Here is a 15,035-nt window from a genome sequence, read left to right as displayed (position 1 = left end):
TATCAACAAGCACTCGCTACACCATTGTAAAGATAGGGCGGGGATTTTTTTTTTTAACGGCGATGGACATTTCGTTTGTGTTTTATTTTTCTTTATTTTAAGCACCTTTGAGGAGAAAAACCCTTTTACCGGCATCCCTACACACTCAATAATGTGACCAGGTAGCTTGGGACTTTCCTAGCTGTCCAGTGGTTTCGACTCCGCGCTTCCACGGCAGGGGGCGCGGATTCGATCCCTGGTCTAAGAACTAAGATTCCGCGTGCCACCTGGCGCGGCCAATCAATCAATCATCAGTAACGTGGCCAGGTATCAAAGTGGCTAAAAGGGTGAACTCCAGGGCCAGACAGCCTGGGTTCAGGTCCAGTCTCTGCCACTTACCGCCCTGAGCACGTTGCTGAACCTCGCTGTGCTTCAGTTTCTCCATCTGTAAATTGGGGAGGAAAATAGTCCCCACCAACTGGAGTTGTGAGGATGAAAGGAGTCAGTGTGTCTGTAGAATAGAGCCTGGCCCAAGGTAAGTGATCGGTGTTTCCCATCCCTATTATTACTGCAGAGCCCAAATATTATCCCCATTTTAGGCTTACTTTAATTTTGATGTGCTCCTTTTTTAAAGAGGTGAGGCCCCGAGATGGGAAGGGGCTGGCCCAAGGTCACACAGCCAGCGGCCGGGGGCGGGGTGCAGAAGCCCAGGTCCGCAGGGCTCTGCTTGCTCACGGGGAGCCCCCACAGGGCTGATGCGAGGGTAGGGGGCGTCCCCGTGAGTCACGATCAGGCTGGGTCCGCTCACTCGCTAAATTCCTCCCAGGCCCAGATGAAGGAGCTGTGGCGGGAGGTGGAGGAGTCGCGCAGCTCCCGGGAGGAGATCTTTGCCCAGAACCGGGAGAGTGAGAAGCGCCTCAAGGGGCTGGAGGCGGAAGTGCTGAGACTGCAGGAGGTAATGCCAGGATGAGCGGGGCCTTGGGGGAAGGGAGGGGGGCGGGGCCTGGGGGAAGCTTGGGAGCCCAGAGAGGGTCTTGAGGCGCAGCCGCAAGGCCCTCTCTGGGGCGGTGTGGGGCATGGACTAGGGGGAGAATGGAGGCTGGGAGGCTGGGGAGGGAGGATGAAGCCTGAGCCAGGGCTGTGGGACGCAGAGGAGGGACCAGGGCAGAGTAAAAGGGCAGGACAGACAGGGCTATGGGTGGTAAGGAGGCAGAGGAGTCGAGGAGGTCTGGCCCGATGACCGGGGGAAACTGGAGGAGGAACTGGCTTGAAAGGAGATAGTGGGCTCAGTGAGGAGACTATGAGGGTGAGGGGCCTTGAGGGGCAGCAAGAGGTGGACACGGACCAGGGGCTCCGGAGACGGATTTAGGAGACATCTGCCTATGGACTGAAGTTCATTCCAAGGTTATACAGGGGCAGCATGTTCAAGTGCAGTGAAAAAAAGGCCAAGAGACTTGAGGTGTGAGGGGCAGGGAGACCAGTGCCCAGACAGCCTCCCCTCACCACAGCTGACCACCCCCTCTCTCGCTCTTCACAGGAACTGGCCGCCTCAGACCGTGCCCGGCGGCAGGCCCAGCAGGAGCGGGACGAAATGGCAGATGAGGTGGCCAACGGCAGCCTTAGCAAGTGAGTGGTCCCTGGTAATGTGGGGCAGGGCGCCCTCCTCTGGCCATCCTGCTCTCTCACCGCCCCCGTGCCCGTTCTCCCTAGGGCTGCCATTCTGGATGAGAAGCGTCAGCTGGAGGGGCGCCTGGGGCAAATGGAAGAGGAGCTGGAGGAGGAGCAGAGCAATGCAGAGCTGCTCAATGACCGCTACCGCAAGCTGCTTCTGCAGGTGAGCACAGCTGGGTCACCACTGCCAGCCTGGGTCCTTGCTGACCTGGGACCATAACACCTTCAGTTCTCTTATTCAACAGATGTAGGAAAAGGGAATATTTGACTTGGGTTTTGAAGGTTGAATAGGAGTTCTCAAGGTGGGGGAGACATTGATGCATTCATTCACTTGTATTTCTGAAGCTTCTCAAAGGCTGGATTCAGGGATAAATTATGTGGAGTCTCTATCCTGCAGAGTTCCCTGGGGAAACAGACAGGGAATTACACCATGACATTACAGAGTGACATGTGTGATAATATAAGTATTGAGGGCCCAGTAGCGAGAGGGAGAGAACTCTCTGCAAGAGAGGCATTTGCAAGAAGGGGCATTTGTCTGGGTTTTAAAGATACATAGGAGCTAGGCAGACAGACAAAAGCATATTTCATTTGTTTATTTATTTATAACTATTTTATGAGGCTTCTGGAGGCCCATATCCTATTCTGGGTGTGCTAGGGACCTAGAGATGGATCATTCCAGGTCTCTGCCCTTAAGGACATCCTAGTCTGATGGAGGAAACAGCCTATCCCAATACCGAAATTCAAATGAAAATGGAGGAAGCACAGGACACTGTGAGAATGTAGAGGAGACTGGATCAGTATCCAGCCTGGAGGCTGGAGGCTATCAGGGAAGACTTCCTGATAGAGGTGATTCCTTAAGAGGTCTTGTAGGAAGTTAAGAGTTTGCCAAGCAGACGTTAGAGGGGTGAGATTTCCAAAGAGAGACCTACATCATTATTATTTCATACCTTTTAAAAGATACATTTTGAGACCTCTCATGCTGGGGACTCAGAGAGGAGTAAGAACCCAGCTCAGCCCTTGGGGAGCCCCTAGACCAGTAGGAGAAGCAGTCATACACCATGATGATGCACTCCCATCTTACTCAGAGTAAAATCTCAGTCACCAAAAAGGCCCCACACTCTGGTCCCTGGCTAATTCAGACCTTAGTTATCTCTAACCCTTTTTCCCCTAGGTCACTCTGCTTCAGCCACACCAGCCTCCTCACTATTCCTTGACTATGCCTAGTTTATTACTACCTCAGGGCCTTTGCACTTGCTGTTTCCTCCTCTTGGAAAGCCCTTCTCCCAAACCATCACACATCTCACTCCCTCAAAACCGCCTTCCCTGACCACCCTGTGTGAAACAGCCACCCTCCCTCCCATAATTTCTCTCCATTCTCTCTGCTTTAATCTCTTCATATCACTTACCACTGCCTGGCATTCTATTATATATTTACTTATTTGTCTGTGGTCCATCTTCCCAACAGAGTGTAAGCACCTTGAGCATAGGGCCTCTGTCTTAGTTTTAGTTCTTAGTTTTTACCTAAAACAGTACTGGGTGCTCATTATAAATGAAATAAATAAGCCAGTATATGCCTAGTGGAGAGCCCGTAGGATACTACAGTCATATAAAGAATGATGTGACTTAGCCCAGCCCACATCTTTGGCTGTTGGTGAAAAGGAGAACCTTTTAAAAAAAATCAAAATAAAACTTTTTTTTTAAAACCTATTTCCTATTTATTTATTTATTTTTGGCTGCATTGGGTCTTCACTGCTGCGCACGGGTTTTCTCTAGTTGTATCGAGTGGGGGCTACTCTTTGTCGTGGTGTGCGGGCTTCTCATTGCAGTGGCTTCTCTTGTTGTGGAACACGGGCTCTAGGTGCGCAGGCTTCAGTACCTGTGGTGCGCGGGCTCAGTAGTTGTGGCACACGGGCTTAGCTGCTCTGTGGCATGTGGGATCTTCCTGGACCAGGGATCGAACCTGTGTCCCCTGCATTGACAGGCGGATTCTTTTTTTTTTTTTTTTTTTTTTTGTGGTACGCGGGCCTCTCACTGTTGTGGCCTCTCCCGTTGCGGAGCACAGGCTCCGGACGTGCAGGTTCAGCGGCCATGGCTCACGGGCCCAGCTGCTCCGCAGCATGTAGGATCTTCCCGGACCGGGGCACGAACCCGTGTACCCTGCATCGGCAGGCGGACTCTCAACCACTGCGGCAGAAGCGAAGTCCCCAAAATAAAACTTATAAAAGACACAAAAAGAAATTCATAAGAAAATGGCAAATATTGAAGACAGGCAGAGAAGATCCAACTTATGGATAATAGGAGCCCCCAAAGAAGAAAATCAAAGCAAGGGGTCAGAGCAAATAACAAAAAACCATAATGCAAGAAAACTCCTGAAGCAGAAAAGTTTGTAGCCACTGTGTACCTGAAGATATTGACCCATACTAACTCATACCATGACAGATTCTAATAAAAACCCTTGGACTTATAAGAGAGTGAAAAATTCTTTAGCCATCCAGGAAAAAATAAACAAGTGTTATATAAGAAAAAGAAAATTAGATTGTCATCAGATTTTTCACAGCGAGACTTTATGCTGGGAGAAAATGGAGGGATATAGTTACGATACTCAAAGAAAGAAAATGTGAGGCAAGGATTTTATATCAAGCAAGACTGACTTACTTTTTTTTTTTTTATGTGCAGATATTTGGGGTTTTTTTTAATATAGTTGATTTACAATGTTGTGTTAGTTTCAGGTGTACAGCAAAGTGATTCAGTTATATATATGCATATATATTCTTTGTAAGATTATTTTCCATTACAGGATATTGAGTATAGTTCCATGTGCAATACAGTAGGTCCTTGTTGGTTACCTATAAGATATAAGACTTACCTTCATGTATAAAGGACATAAACAAGTTGTCAACGTGCAAGAACTCAGAGACTGTTATTCCCAGGAGCCCTTCCTGAAGAATCTAGGAGAGCAGCAGTCCTCAAAGTGTGGCCCCGAGATCAGCAGTACCAGCCTCACCTGGAAACTTGTTGGAAATGCAAGTTCTGGGGCCCCAACCAAGCGAATGAGGAACGAATGAATGAGGGATGCTGGAGGTGGGGAAACCCAGGAATCTGTGTTTTAACAAGCTCTCCAAGTGGTTCTGAGGCATGAGCAGCCAGAACCACTGCCCTGGAGATCCAGGTTCAGATGATCAGGGTCACTAGAGAGACATCAGCTAAAGAGAGTAACGAGCATACAGTCTGCCCGTAGCTCTACAACTAAGTGAAGGCTGAAAAGGAGTAAGAAGGATAATTGGCTAAATGCTCATTTATTTATAACACAACTATTTTTTAAATGGAGAGAATGGGCAAATATGCAAAAAAAAATTTTATTACTATATTCAGTAATTATATTGATAATAGTAATATTATGTGTATAATGTGGGATAAAGTAAATGATTAAGGATGGGATATTCTAATTCTATCATCTCTACCTGTGTTCATAATCTGAGGATCATCAGCACGTGAGAACCAATATATAGATGTCATGGAGAACAGGCTAAGTTAAAAACAAACAAATAGGGAGTTCCCTGGTGGCCTAGTAGTTAGGATTCTGGGCTTTCACTGCTGTGGCCCGAGTTCAGTCCCTGGTTGGGGAATTAAGATCCCACAGCTGTGTGGCACGGCCAAAACAAAACAAAACAAAAAACACACAAAAACCCTCTAGTCCCAAATTTGACTTGGATGTATTCATGTGAACTTATGGGGTAATTTGTATAGATCCATCCTATCTCTGTCCACCAAAAAAGCCTCTAAACAATAACCAACCCAATAGCAATGAACATTGTGGTCTAGAAATACCATTTCCCCCACTAAAAGAAAATGGGGCTTTTTTTTTTTTTTTCAGAAGAAATGGCTCATTCCAGATCTGAATCAGGAAATGAATCAGAGTAGCCTGGACCATCTTGTCATACCATGCCTTAGTCTGCTCAGGCTGCCATAACAAAATACTATAAACTGGGCGGCTTCAATAAGAGAAATTTATTTCTCACAGTTCTAGAGACGGTGAAGTCCAAGATCATGGTGCCAGTAAGATAGGTTTCATTCTGAGGCCTCTTCTCTTGGCTTATATGTGACTATCATCTCATCATGCACTCACTGGCCTCGACTTTTTGTGCATGTGGGGGTAGAGAGAGAGCAAGCTCTCTGGTATCTCCTTACAAGGGCACTAATGCCATCGTAGGGGCCCCACCCTCACATTTCTCATCTAATCCTAATTACCTCCCAAAGGCCCCATCTCCAGGTACCGTCACATGGGGATTAGGGCTTCAACGTATGAATTTGGAGGGGACACAAACATTCAGTCTATAACACACCCTGGTTATCTCAAAAGCACTTAGAAGTCAACCTGGAAAGGCTCCCACTGGCCCCAAATGGAGCAACTTGAGCTTCAACAAGGGTCAGAATCGCACTGCTTTAAATCCATCAAATCTGTTTAAATACACGAGTTCACAATGATATTTTAAAAAATACTAATTAGTCACTGTATTAATTTCCTGAGGCTGCTGTAACATTGCCACAAACTGGGTGGCTTAAAGCAACAATAACTTATTCTCTCACAGTTCTGGAGGCTAGAAGTCCAAAATCAAGGTGTCATCAGATTGCTTCCTTCTGAGGGAGCATCGGTTCCAGGCCTCTCTTCCAGCTGCTGCTGGTTGCCAGCAATCCTTGGCTTGTAGATGCATCAGCCCAATCTCTGCCTCTATCTTCACACGGCCTTCCCTGTGTCTTCTCTATGTGTCTGTGCCTCCTTCTCTACTTGTAAAGACACCAGTCATATTGGATTTTGGGCCCACCCCAATCCAGTATGACCTCATCTTCTTTTAACAAATTACACCTCCAAAGACTGTCTTTCCAAATAAGGTCACGTTCTGAGGTTCCAGATGGGCATGAGTTCTTGGTGGACGACTGTTCAACACGGTAGAGTCACCTTCATAAAATGATATGGAACCATTTCATTACCTTGAAAACTCATAGAGAAAAAGAATTAATTCCCTGGACCGAGCTGCCTATTTGAAGGAAACCGAACAGAGCAGCATGCTGAATTAGACCGTGAATGTGTAATCAGGAAAATACAGATGCAGAGAAACTCTGTAGGTCAGACAGCCCAGATTCTTCAACAGATAAATTGTAAGGAAATAAAAGGGATGGAGTAGGGAACTGTAGATTAAAAGAGACTTAAAAGTCATATACAAATTTTTAAAAAGATTTTTTTTTATTTTTTAAATTTTTATTTTTATTTGGCTGCATCAGATCTTAGTTGAGGCATGTAGGATCTTTCGTTGGGGCATGTGGGCTTCTCTCTAGTTGTGGCATGTGGGTTTTCTCTTCTCTAGTTGTGGTGCACAGGCTCCAGGGTGCGTGGGCTCTGTAGTTTGTGGTACGCGGGCTCTCTAGTTGAGGCGCTCGAGCTCAGTAGTTGTGGTGCATGGGCTTAATTGCCCTGCGGCATGCGGGATCTTAGTTCCCCAACGAGGGATCGAACCCATTTCCCCTGCATTGGAAGGCGGATTCTTTACCACTGGACCACCAGGGAAGTCTCTTAAAGCTTTTTTTTGATGTGGACCATTTTTAAAGTCTTTATTGAATTTGTTACAATATTGCTTCTGTTTTGTGTTTTGGTTTTTTTGGCTGTGAGGCATGTGGGGTCTTAGCTCCCTGACCAGGGATCGAACCCACACACCCTGCATTGGAAGGTGAAGTCTTAACCACTGGACCACTAGGGAAGTCCATACAAGTTTCTTTTTTTTTTTTTTTAATGGGCAGGATTCAACTATAGGATCTAGGGATGCATCTTTGAGTAATAAAACTCGAAAAAAGAGCAAGGAAGTGATCACCTCCAAAGTCAGGATGACATACTATTTGGGGGAAAAGGAAGAGGTTGTTATTAGGATGGGTACGTAAAGTTCTGTTTCTTGACCTGGGCAGGGGCAACAATGATGTCTGCCTTTCATAAACCCATTAAGCCATATATTTGATCTGTTTTTTACTTTTTCTATATCACGGTTTTATTTTCCAAAAAAAGGTTTTAAAAAAAAAAAGCATATGCTAATCCCCACGTCGATGTCTTCCTTTGAGGGTGAAATGAAGTAAAGTATGAATCAGACTGGATCTGACTAATTTCTGTGTCCCCGGCATAGGACCTCACTCAGAGTAGGAGCTGAATAAATAAACAGGCACTATTATTAGAGGTATGTTTACACATTCCCAATGTAGTAGCTCCTGTTCATTGAGCCGGCATTTCTCAAAACGGTCCTACATATCATTCGTTTCAAAACCACCTGAGATGCTTGTTGAAAATGCGGATTCGTGGAGCCCATTCCAGACCTGCTGAATCAGAATCTCTGGAGCGGGGCGACCCTGCAGTCCACAATTTTTTAACAAGCTCCCCAGATGAGCCTGGTGCGAACAAAAGTGTGATAACCCGGGCTTCCCTGGTGGCGCAGTGGTTGGGAGTCCGCCTGCCGATGCAGGGGACGCGGGTTCGTGCCCCGGTCCGGGAGGATCCCACGTGCCGCGGAGCGGCTGAGCCCGTGAGCCGTGGCTGCTGGGCCTGCGCGTCTGGAGCCTGTGCTCCGCGGCGGGAGAGGTCGCGGCAGTGAGAGGCCCGCGTACCGCACAAAAAAAAAAAAACACAAACAAACAAAAAAAACCCTGTGATAACCCTTGGAATAGACTCATTCACAGTCAAAGGTAGAAGTTACAGCGTTTAAACAAGTTTGTGATAATCTTGTGGGCTTATTAAAATAGCAAAAACCTATCTAAAAGGTTAAAACCCAGGGCTGGCACTGCCATTGGCTGATGAGCCAATTGGAGAAAAATACACATTACTATTTGTTGAGTATTTAGTATATACCAGGTTCTGTGCTATTTATTTAACAATCATCAACTCACTTAGTTGTGGGAGGTGCCTGCATTTACCTCCCACCTTCCCTCTGAGACTCCACCATGACAGTCCTGCCTTTCCCACTGATGCAGGTGGAATCACTGACCACAGAGTTGTCAGCTGAGCGCAGTTTCTCAGCCAAGGCAGAGAGCGGGCGGCAGCAGTTGGAGCGGCAGGTCCAGGAGCTCCGGGGACGCCTGGGTGAGGAAGACGCTGGGGCCCGGGCCCGCCAGAAGATGATCATCGCTGCCCTTGAGTCTAAGCTGGCCCAGGCTGAGGAGCAGCTGGAGCAGGAGAGCAGGTAGGCGGGAGAGGAGGGCACGGCTGGAGGGCAATCCTCACATTCTGGTCAATGAGATGAAGGGGAGCTGTGTTACAAGCACATGGTTTAGAAACATCCAAAAGGCATCATAATATTAATGGTTGATGATTTCCTATGTCATTTAGGATGCTTTGTGCTGCAAGTAACTGCATTCCCACTATATAATTTAAACAGTAATGTAGCAGTTAGCTATAGCTGCATAACAAACCACCTTAAAATTTAAGTGGCTTAAAACAACAATTTTTTTATTATTGCTCAAGAGTCTTCGGGTTGGCTGGTAGGTTCTGCTGCTCTGAGCTTGGTGGGCCTCACTCATGCATCTTTGCTCAGCTGAAAGTCAGCTAGATGGATTTGCTGATCTTGGCTGGGCTCTCGTATGTCTCCAGCCTGGCCTGGGACAACTAGGCTAACTTGTCTCTGCTCCAGGTTGGCCCAGGATTGTTCACATGACAAAGTGAAGGTTCCAAGAGTGAGGGCTTCTTGGGGTCTAGATTTGGAACTGGTACAATGTCACTTCTGTCACATCCTGGTACTAAAGCAAGTCATGTAGGGAATCCCCCGGTGGTCCAGTGGTTAGGGCTCCTCCACACTTCCACTGCAGGGGGCATGGGTTTGATCCCTGTTCTGGGAACTAAGATCCTGCATGCCGCACATGGCACGGCCAAAAACAAAAGAAAGAAAGAAAGTCATGTGGCTGGCTCAGATTTAAGGGAATGTCCAGTCATGGCTGCCAAGCACTGCCCATTGCTAGGGGCCCCATCACATGGACTTCACCCAGGTGCGGATGAGCAGGGACCGTGGGGATGGGGGAAATTAAGGAGACGGGAGGGAAGAGAGGGAGGTAAGGATGGCCCCAGGTGTCTGACCTGCATATCTAGGTGGATTATGGGGGATTAGGAGGAGGAGCAGGTTTGGGAGAAGGCATTGAGCCCAATGCAGGGTGTGCAGGGTCTGGGGATAGCTGAGGCTGGGGGCTGAACCAGGCTGGAGCTCAGGAGACGGATTTAGCAGACAACAGGCTGTTGATGGTTGTAGAAACCTGGGGCACAGCTGAGCTTGTCCAGGGAAAGTGTGTGAGTGAGAAGGGGAGAAGACAACAGAGATGGTTGGAGATGGAGCTTTGGGCTTCCAGACTGTTCCACAGAAAGCTAGAGAAAGAAATTGAGAGAGAATTCCAGGCCAGGTAGAGGGAAGGTCAGGTGGGAGATGATGAGTCCTGAACTGGGGGCTAGGGCTGTGAGGCTGAGGAGGGGACAAGACAGAGTCCAGGGCTTCCCTGGTGGCGCAGTGGTTGAGAGTCCGCCTGCCGATGCAGGGGACATGGGTTCGTGCCTCTGTCCGGGAAGATCCCACATGCCACGGAGTGACTAGGCCCGTGAGCCATGGCCGCTGAGCCTGCGCGTCCAGAGCCTGTGCTCCGCAACAGGAGAGGCCACAACAGTGAGAGGCCCACGTACTGCAAAAAAAAAAAAAAAAAAAAAAAAAAAAAAAAAAAAAGACAGAGTCCAGGGGGCAATGGGACAGGGTTCGGTTACTAACAGGCTGGGGGTGGGGCAAAGGAGAGAGAAGGGGTGAGGACAATGCCTGGTGGTCTGACTTAGGGACTGGTGGTCAGTGGGTCAGTCCCCTGAGAGGAGGAAGACTGGGGGTGGGGTGGTGGGGGAATACAGGTGAATATGAGAGACTGAGTGGGATATGGAAAACTGGTATAGACATGGAGACACTTTAGGACCTTCAGGCATCTTCCTAGAAGCTAAGGACTAGATTCCCTGGTGGGAGCCTGGGTGCCAGTGTCTGGCCTGAGTAGACTGTGGGAGCCAGTTGTGGGTGGAAAAGAGGGCAGAGGCCACTCTGAGAACAGGTAGCCACTGGACGAGGCTTGGGGGACTGAGCCCCAGGTGAGCAGCTCTCCTGATTCTCCCGTTCATACCTCTCCATAGGGAGCGCATCCTCTCTGGCAAGCTGGTACGCAGGGCTGAGAAGAGGCTTAAAGAGGTGGTGCTCCAGGTGGAGGAGGAGCGGAGGGTGGCTGACCAGCTCCGGGACCAGGTGAGCAGCTGATGTCATTGAGGTGCAGTGGGAGTGGTGGGGGGACCACTGACAGAGAAGTAGCACATGCCATCTCTGGAGGCAGTGAGTTCCCATCACAAGAGGACGTGTGGGTGCTGGACTGGAGCTGAGTGCAGACACCATCCTGGGGCTTGGTGCGTCAGCAGAGAGGTGGAATCAGTGACTTTGTGATCCATAAATTCTGGAATCCAGGAAAGGCCCTGGTGGGGACCTTAGACAGCCAGGGAGAGGGAAGAAGTTAAACCCTATCCAGAGGCTCGGCCACAGCTAAAATAACAACACCTGCTGTTTACTGAGTGCTTTCTACGAGCCAGGCAATATGCTAAAGACATAACATATAGTACACTTAATTCTTATCCGAACTCTATGAGGTAGGTTAAACTATTATTTTCCCTCTAATTTTGGTGAGAAAACTGAGACAGAAAGGTGAATTAACTTGCTCACAATTATTTATTTAGTAAGAGATAGAGCCAGAGTTCACACTCCAGCACTCTGGCTGCAGAGTCTGTTTTCTTAATTATTTATTGAGCAGTTACTGTGTCCCAAGTAGTATGCTACCTGCTTTTTAAAAAATACATGCTTACGTTCCCTCATCAGCTCCATTTCACAGGCGAGAAAATGGAAACTTTAAAAGGGGATATAATTTGCCCCAGAGTCACACAGTCAATAGAGAGCCTGGATCAGATCCTCTTGCCAGCTTCCACCCCAGGCTCAAATGTGACTGATTCTAGTTGTTGTGCCCTTAAAAGCTCAGCTGTGTTTTATTCACCATTCATCTCACAAAACAATTGTTGAGCACCCTCTATGTGCCAGGCACTGTGCAGGGCATTGGAGATGTGGCTGTGAATGACACAGGGAAGGACTGTGCTCTCAAAGAGCTCACATTTTCAACGTAGGAAAAGAAAGATACCATAAACCTATAAACAAGTAAAGATAATTACAGATTGTGACAGGGGCTATGAAGAAAAAAGAGAATGAAGAGAGGGGGGGACACAGAGGACTGGGGAATCCCCCCTAGATTGGGGGTGGGGTGTCAGCAAGACCTGCCTAAGGAAGTGACAGTTGAATTGATACTGAAGGGTGAGAAAGAGCCAGGAAGAGGGAACAGCAGGTGCAAAGACCCTGGGGTATGGAAATGAGCTTGGTGAGTTCCAAGCCAAAAAGCAGACCAGTATTGCTTGAGAGAAGAATGAGGTTGGGGGGTTGAATGATAAGAAATGAGGTCAGAGGAGTTGGCAGGAGACAGATTATGTATGTCCCCTCCATGGAGAGAGAGATGGCAGGGTCTGGGGAGGGTCTCAGTGAAGATGGTCTGATCAGTGTGTTTATGGGAAGAAGACCCTGCAGGGCCTGGAATGCCAGGCTGAAGGGCTGAGACCTTGTCCCAGGGGTACTGGGGAATCACGGAGGACTTTGAGCAGGGAAGGGGCAGGGTCAGCCCTGAACATAGAAAGAGCCCTCTGAGGCCGAGTGGGGGATGACCTCACATTTGAATCTGAGGTGGAGGCTGGTGAGAGGATCTAGGAGAAAAGAACAAAGCATGAATAGATGGCAGGGCACAGGACAGAGTCAGGATGTAGGAGGGATGAGCTGTGGGGAGCTCTGGGTGAGGGTAGCACCCAGAGAAATGACCCGGCCCCCCTGCTCACGCCAAGCTGGAGAAGGGGAACCTTCGAGTGAAGCAGCTGAAGCGGCAGCTGGAGGAGGCCGAGGAGGAGGCGTCCCGGGCTCAGGCAGTCCGCCGGAGGCTGCAACACGAGCTGGAGGATGTCACAGAGGCCTCCGAGTCCATGAACCGGGAGTTGAACACGCTGAGGAACCGGCTTCGGTAAGGCCACCACCCCGCACATGCGCACCGTCGCTCCATAAACCCCAGTATCTCGCTGTCCCCTCATCTCTCTGTGCCCCCCTCCCCATTTTATTCTGTCTCTCCATATCTCCCTATCTCTCACTTTTCTCTCTGCCCCCTGGTCTCTCCTCCCCGCAGACGCGGCCCCCTCACCTTCACCACCCGCTCAGTGCGCCAGGTCTTCCGACTGGAGGAGGGCGTGGTGTCCGACGAGGAGGCGGCGGCGGAGGAGGCGGAGCCGGGGGCTGGGCCACTGCCCGCGGAGCCCGAAGGGTCCCCTGCGGCCCCAACGCAGTGACCCTACCCTGCCTGCAGCCGCCGGGCCCTCCCGCCCTGGCCCCCTTGGTGCCTGTCCCACGAACAACCCTCGGGCTTCTTGCACTTTGGAAATGGTGCCACCCTCTGGCATAACAGCCCTTATCAACCCCACGGGGGGTGGGGGCAGGGGGTCGCCTGAGACTTCCCGTGAACCCCCAAACACAGAGGAGCGGGCAAGCAGGGAGGAAGGGACTGGGGCGCTCTCGCTTGGGAGAAATTCGGGTATAGTTGGCAAGCTGGGGTCCCATCCAGCTCCAAATCCTTCCTTCAGTTATGAATGATCTATATTAGGAAGGGAGCATGGCTCCCCTGCCCTCCTCAGCCAGGGCTTCCCACGCCCCTTCCCCCTCCCTCTCTCTTCTCCCCCTCCCCCTTCCCCCTACCGCTCCCTCTCTCCCTCTCTCTCCCTGTGTCTTTCTCCACTTAGTCACTGACCCCAGAACTTCTGAGCAACAGCACCCTGAGCCCCAGGCCACCACCAGCCTTTGACCCTTGCAGAGGGGCAAGATAAGGGGACCTCACGCCTTCCCCTCCCCCCATGCTCCCTTCTGGTTGCTCTTGTGTGATCACAGTTCAGTTGGAGTTTCTCATGGGAGTTGGAGGAGGCCCCCATACCCTCCCAGGCTCCAGACTCTGGCAGAAATAAACTCCAACCTCGACTGGACCCCTCGGGGGCTGTATGTGTTCCTGCAGGGGTAGGGGGACAGGGTGGGCAAGGGGCAGCGAGTGGAGGGGGGCAGTCTGCTGGTTCTAATCCAACTGGCCAGTGTCGGGGGACCTCACATGTACCCAGCATTTAATGTGAAAGAACTCATCTTCCCCTCACCCAACCTTCCTCCAAAGTATCCCCTGCATTATACAGACGGGAAACTGAGGCTCAGTGCTCCAGGGTCCCTTGCTCCAAGCCTCTCCACCAGCGAGTGGCAGAAGGGCTGCTGCACTCTAGCTGACCCTCGAGTCTTTGCAAAGCAATGATAGTGGTGACTGTTGAGCTGTTTGCTGCGTACTATTTGTTTAGCTGAGCTAAACTTGGGACATTAGTCTCAACCCTCAGCACAACCCTTAGAGGCAGGGATTTCATTGCCTTCCAGTGTCTAGAACAGTGCCTGGCACGTAGTTGGCCTTAGTATGTTTGCTGAATTAATAGATCACCCCCCCTCGCCCTTTTAGAGTGGTGGAAACAAGCCCAGAGAAGTTGAGAGACTTGCCCAAGGACACACAGCTACTAAGAAATTGAACCCAGTCTGACTTCAGAGTGGGTAACTGCTGAGCCCACACTCCTTTTCTGGGGACTAGTCACCGGCACATGACCCGGGAGCTCACATGACCCAGGTGCCCTCACAGACTTTCCAGTTAGGGGTGTGGATCCCCATTTTTACCATCAAGGAAACTGAAGCAGGTACTTGCCCCCGCCAAAATCACAAGGTGAGAGCCGGCGATGAGGGGGATGTCTGGACCCTCAAAGTGCAGGCCCTTGCCATCTTAATACGACCCTGCTGTTCTGTCCCAACCTTCTGTCTGCCCCCAGAGCCCCTAGCCCCATCAGGAGACCTTCTCTGGAGACAAAGAGGATGAAACTTTTAAATGAAAAGGAAACTTTTATTTTGGTGGGGAGTGAGAGGGTGGGTGGGAAGGGGGCATGACACTTTTTATTTGGGGGGGGTGACATGCGGCAGCTTCTGCAACGGGCGGTTCATGCACCCAGGGTGGGCGTGGGGGAGGCTTGGGGGAGGGGCCGTGCCGACCCCTCCCTCCCTGCCCTGGGGGTGGGCTGAGAAGACCCGCCATTAGCACCAGAGTTGGACGATTTGCAGACCTCCCCTCCCCAGACTGACTCCGGGCACCCTCCCCCATCCCTGAGAGCGCCCCCTTGCCACTCCCCCCCACCCCAACAACAGGACAGGCCCGCCCCG

The 15,035-nt window shown here is 50.1% G+C and overlaps 1 protein-coding gene across 5 annotated transcripts in view; it reads left to right on the top strand.

Annotated features, from left to right (window-relative positions):
* The window catches only part of MYH14 (myosin heavy chain 14), a 91,203-nt gene extending 77,417 nt beyond the window's left edge, over positions 1-13,786 (top strand). For all 5 annotated transcript variants that reach the window (XM_059999708.1, XM_059999709.1, XM_059999707.1 and 2 more), the window contains 7 exons: positions 806-934; positions 1,517-1,605; positions 1,690-1,813; positions 8,656-8,864; positions 10,826-10,934; positions 12,611-12,783; positions 12,943-13,786. In XM_059999708.1, the coding sequence (XP_059855691.1) occupies positions 806-934; positions 1,517-1,605; positions 1,690-1,813; positions 8,656-8,864; positions 10,826-10,934; positions 12,611-12,783; positions 12,943-13,102 (993 nt within the window). In that variant the 3' untranslated portion in view covers positions 13,103-13,786. The remainder of the gene's footprint in view (positions 1-805; positions 935-1,516; positions 1,606-1,689; positions 1,814-8,655; positions 8,865-10,825; positions 10,935-12,610; positions 12,784-12,942) is intronic.
* Positions 13,787-15,035: the final 1,249 nt, after the last annotated feature.

The sequence above is a fragment of the Delphinus delphis genome, chromosome 20, assembly GCF_949987515.2.
Source record: "Delphinus delphis chromosome 20, mDelDel1.2, whole genome shotgun sequence".
Lineage (NCBI taxonomy): Eukaryota > Metazoa > Chordata > Mammalia > Artiodactyla > Delphinidae > Delphinus > Delphinus delphis.
This window is presented reverse-complemented; position numbering and strand designations above follow the sequence as displayed.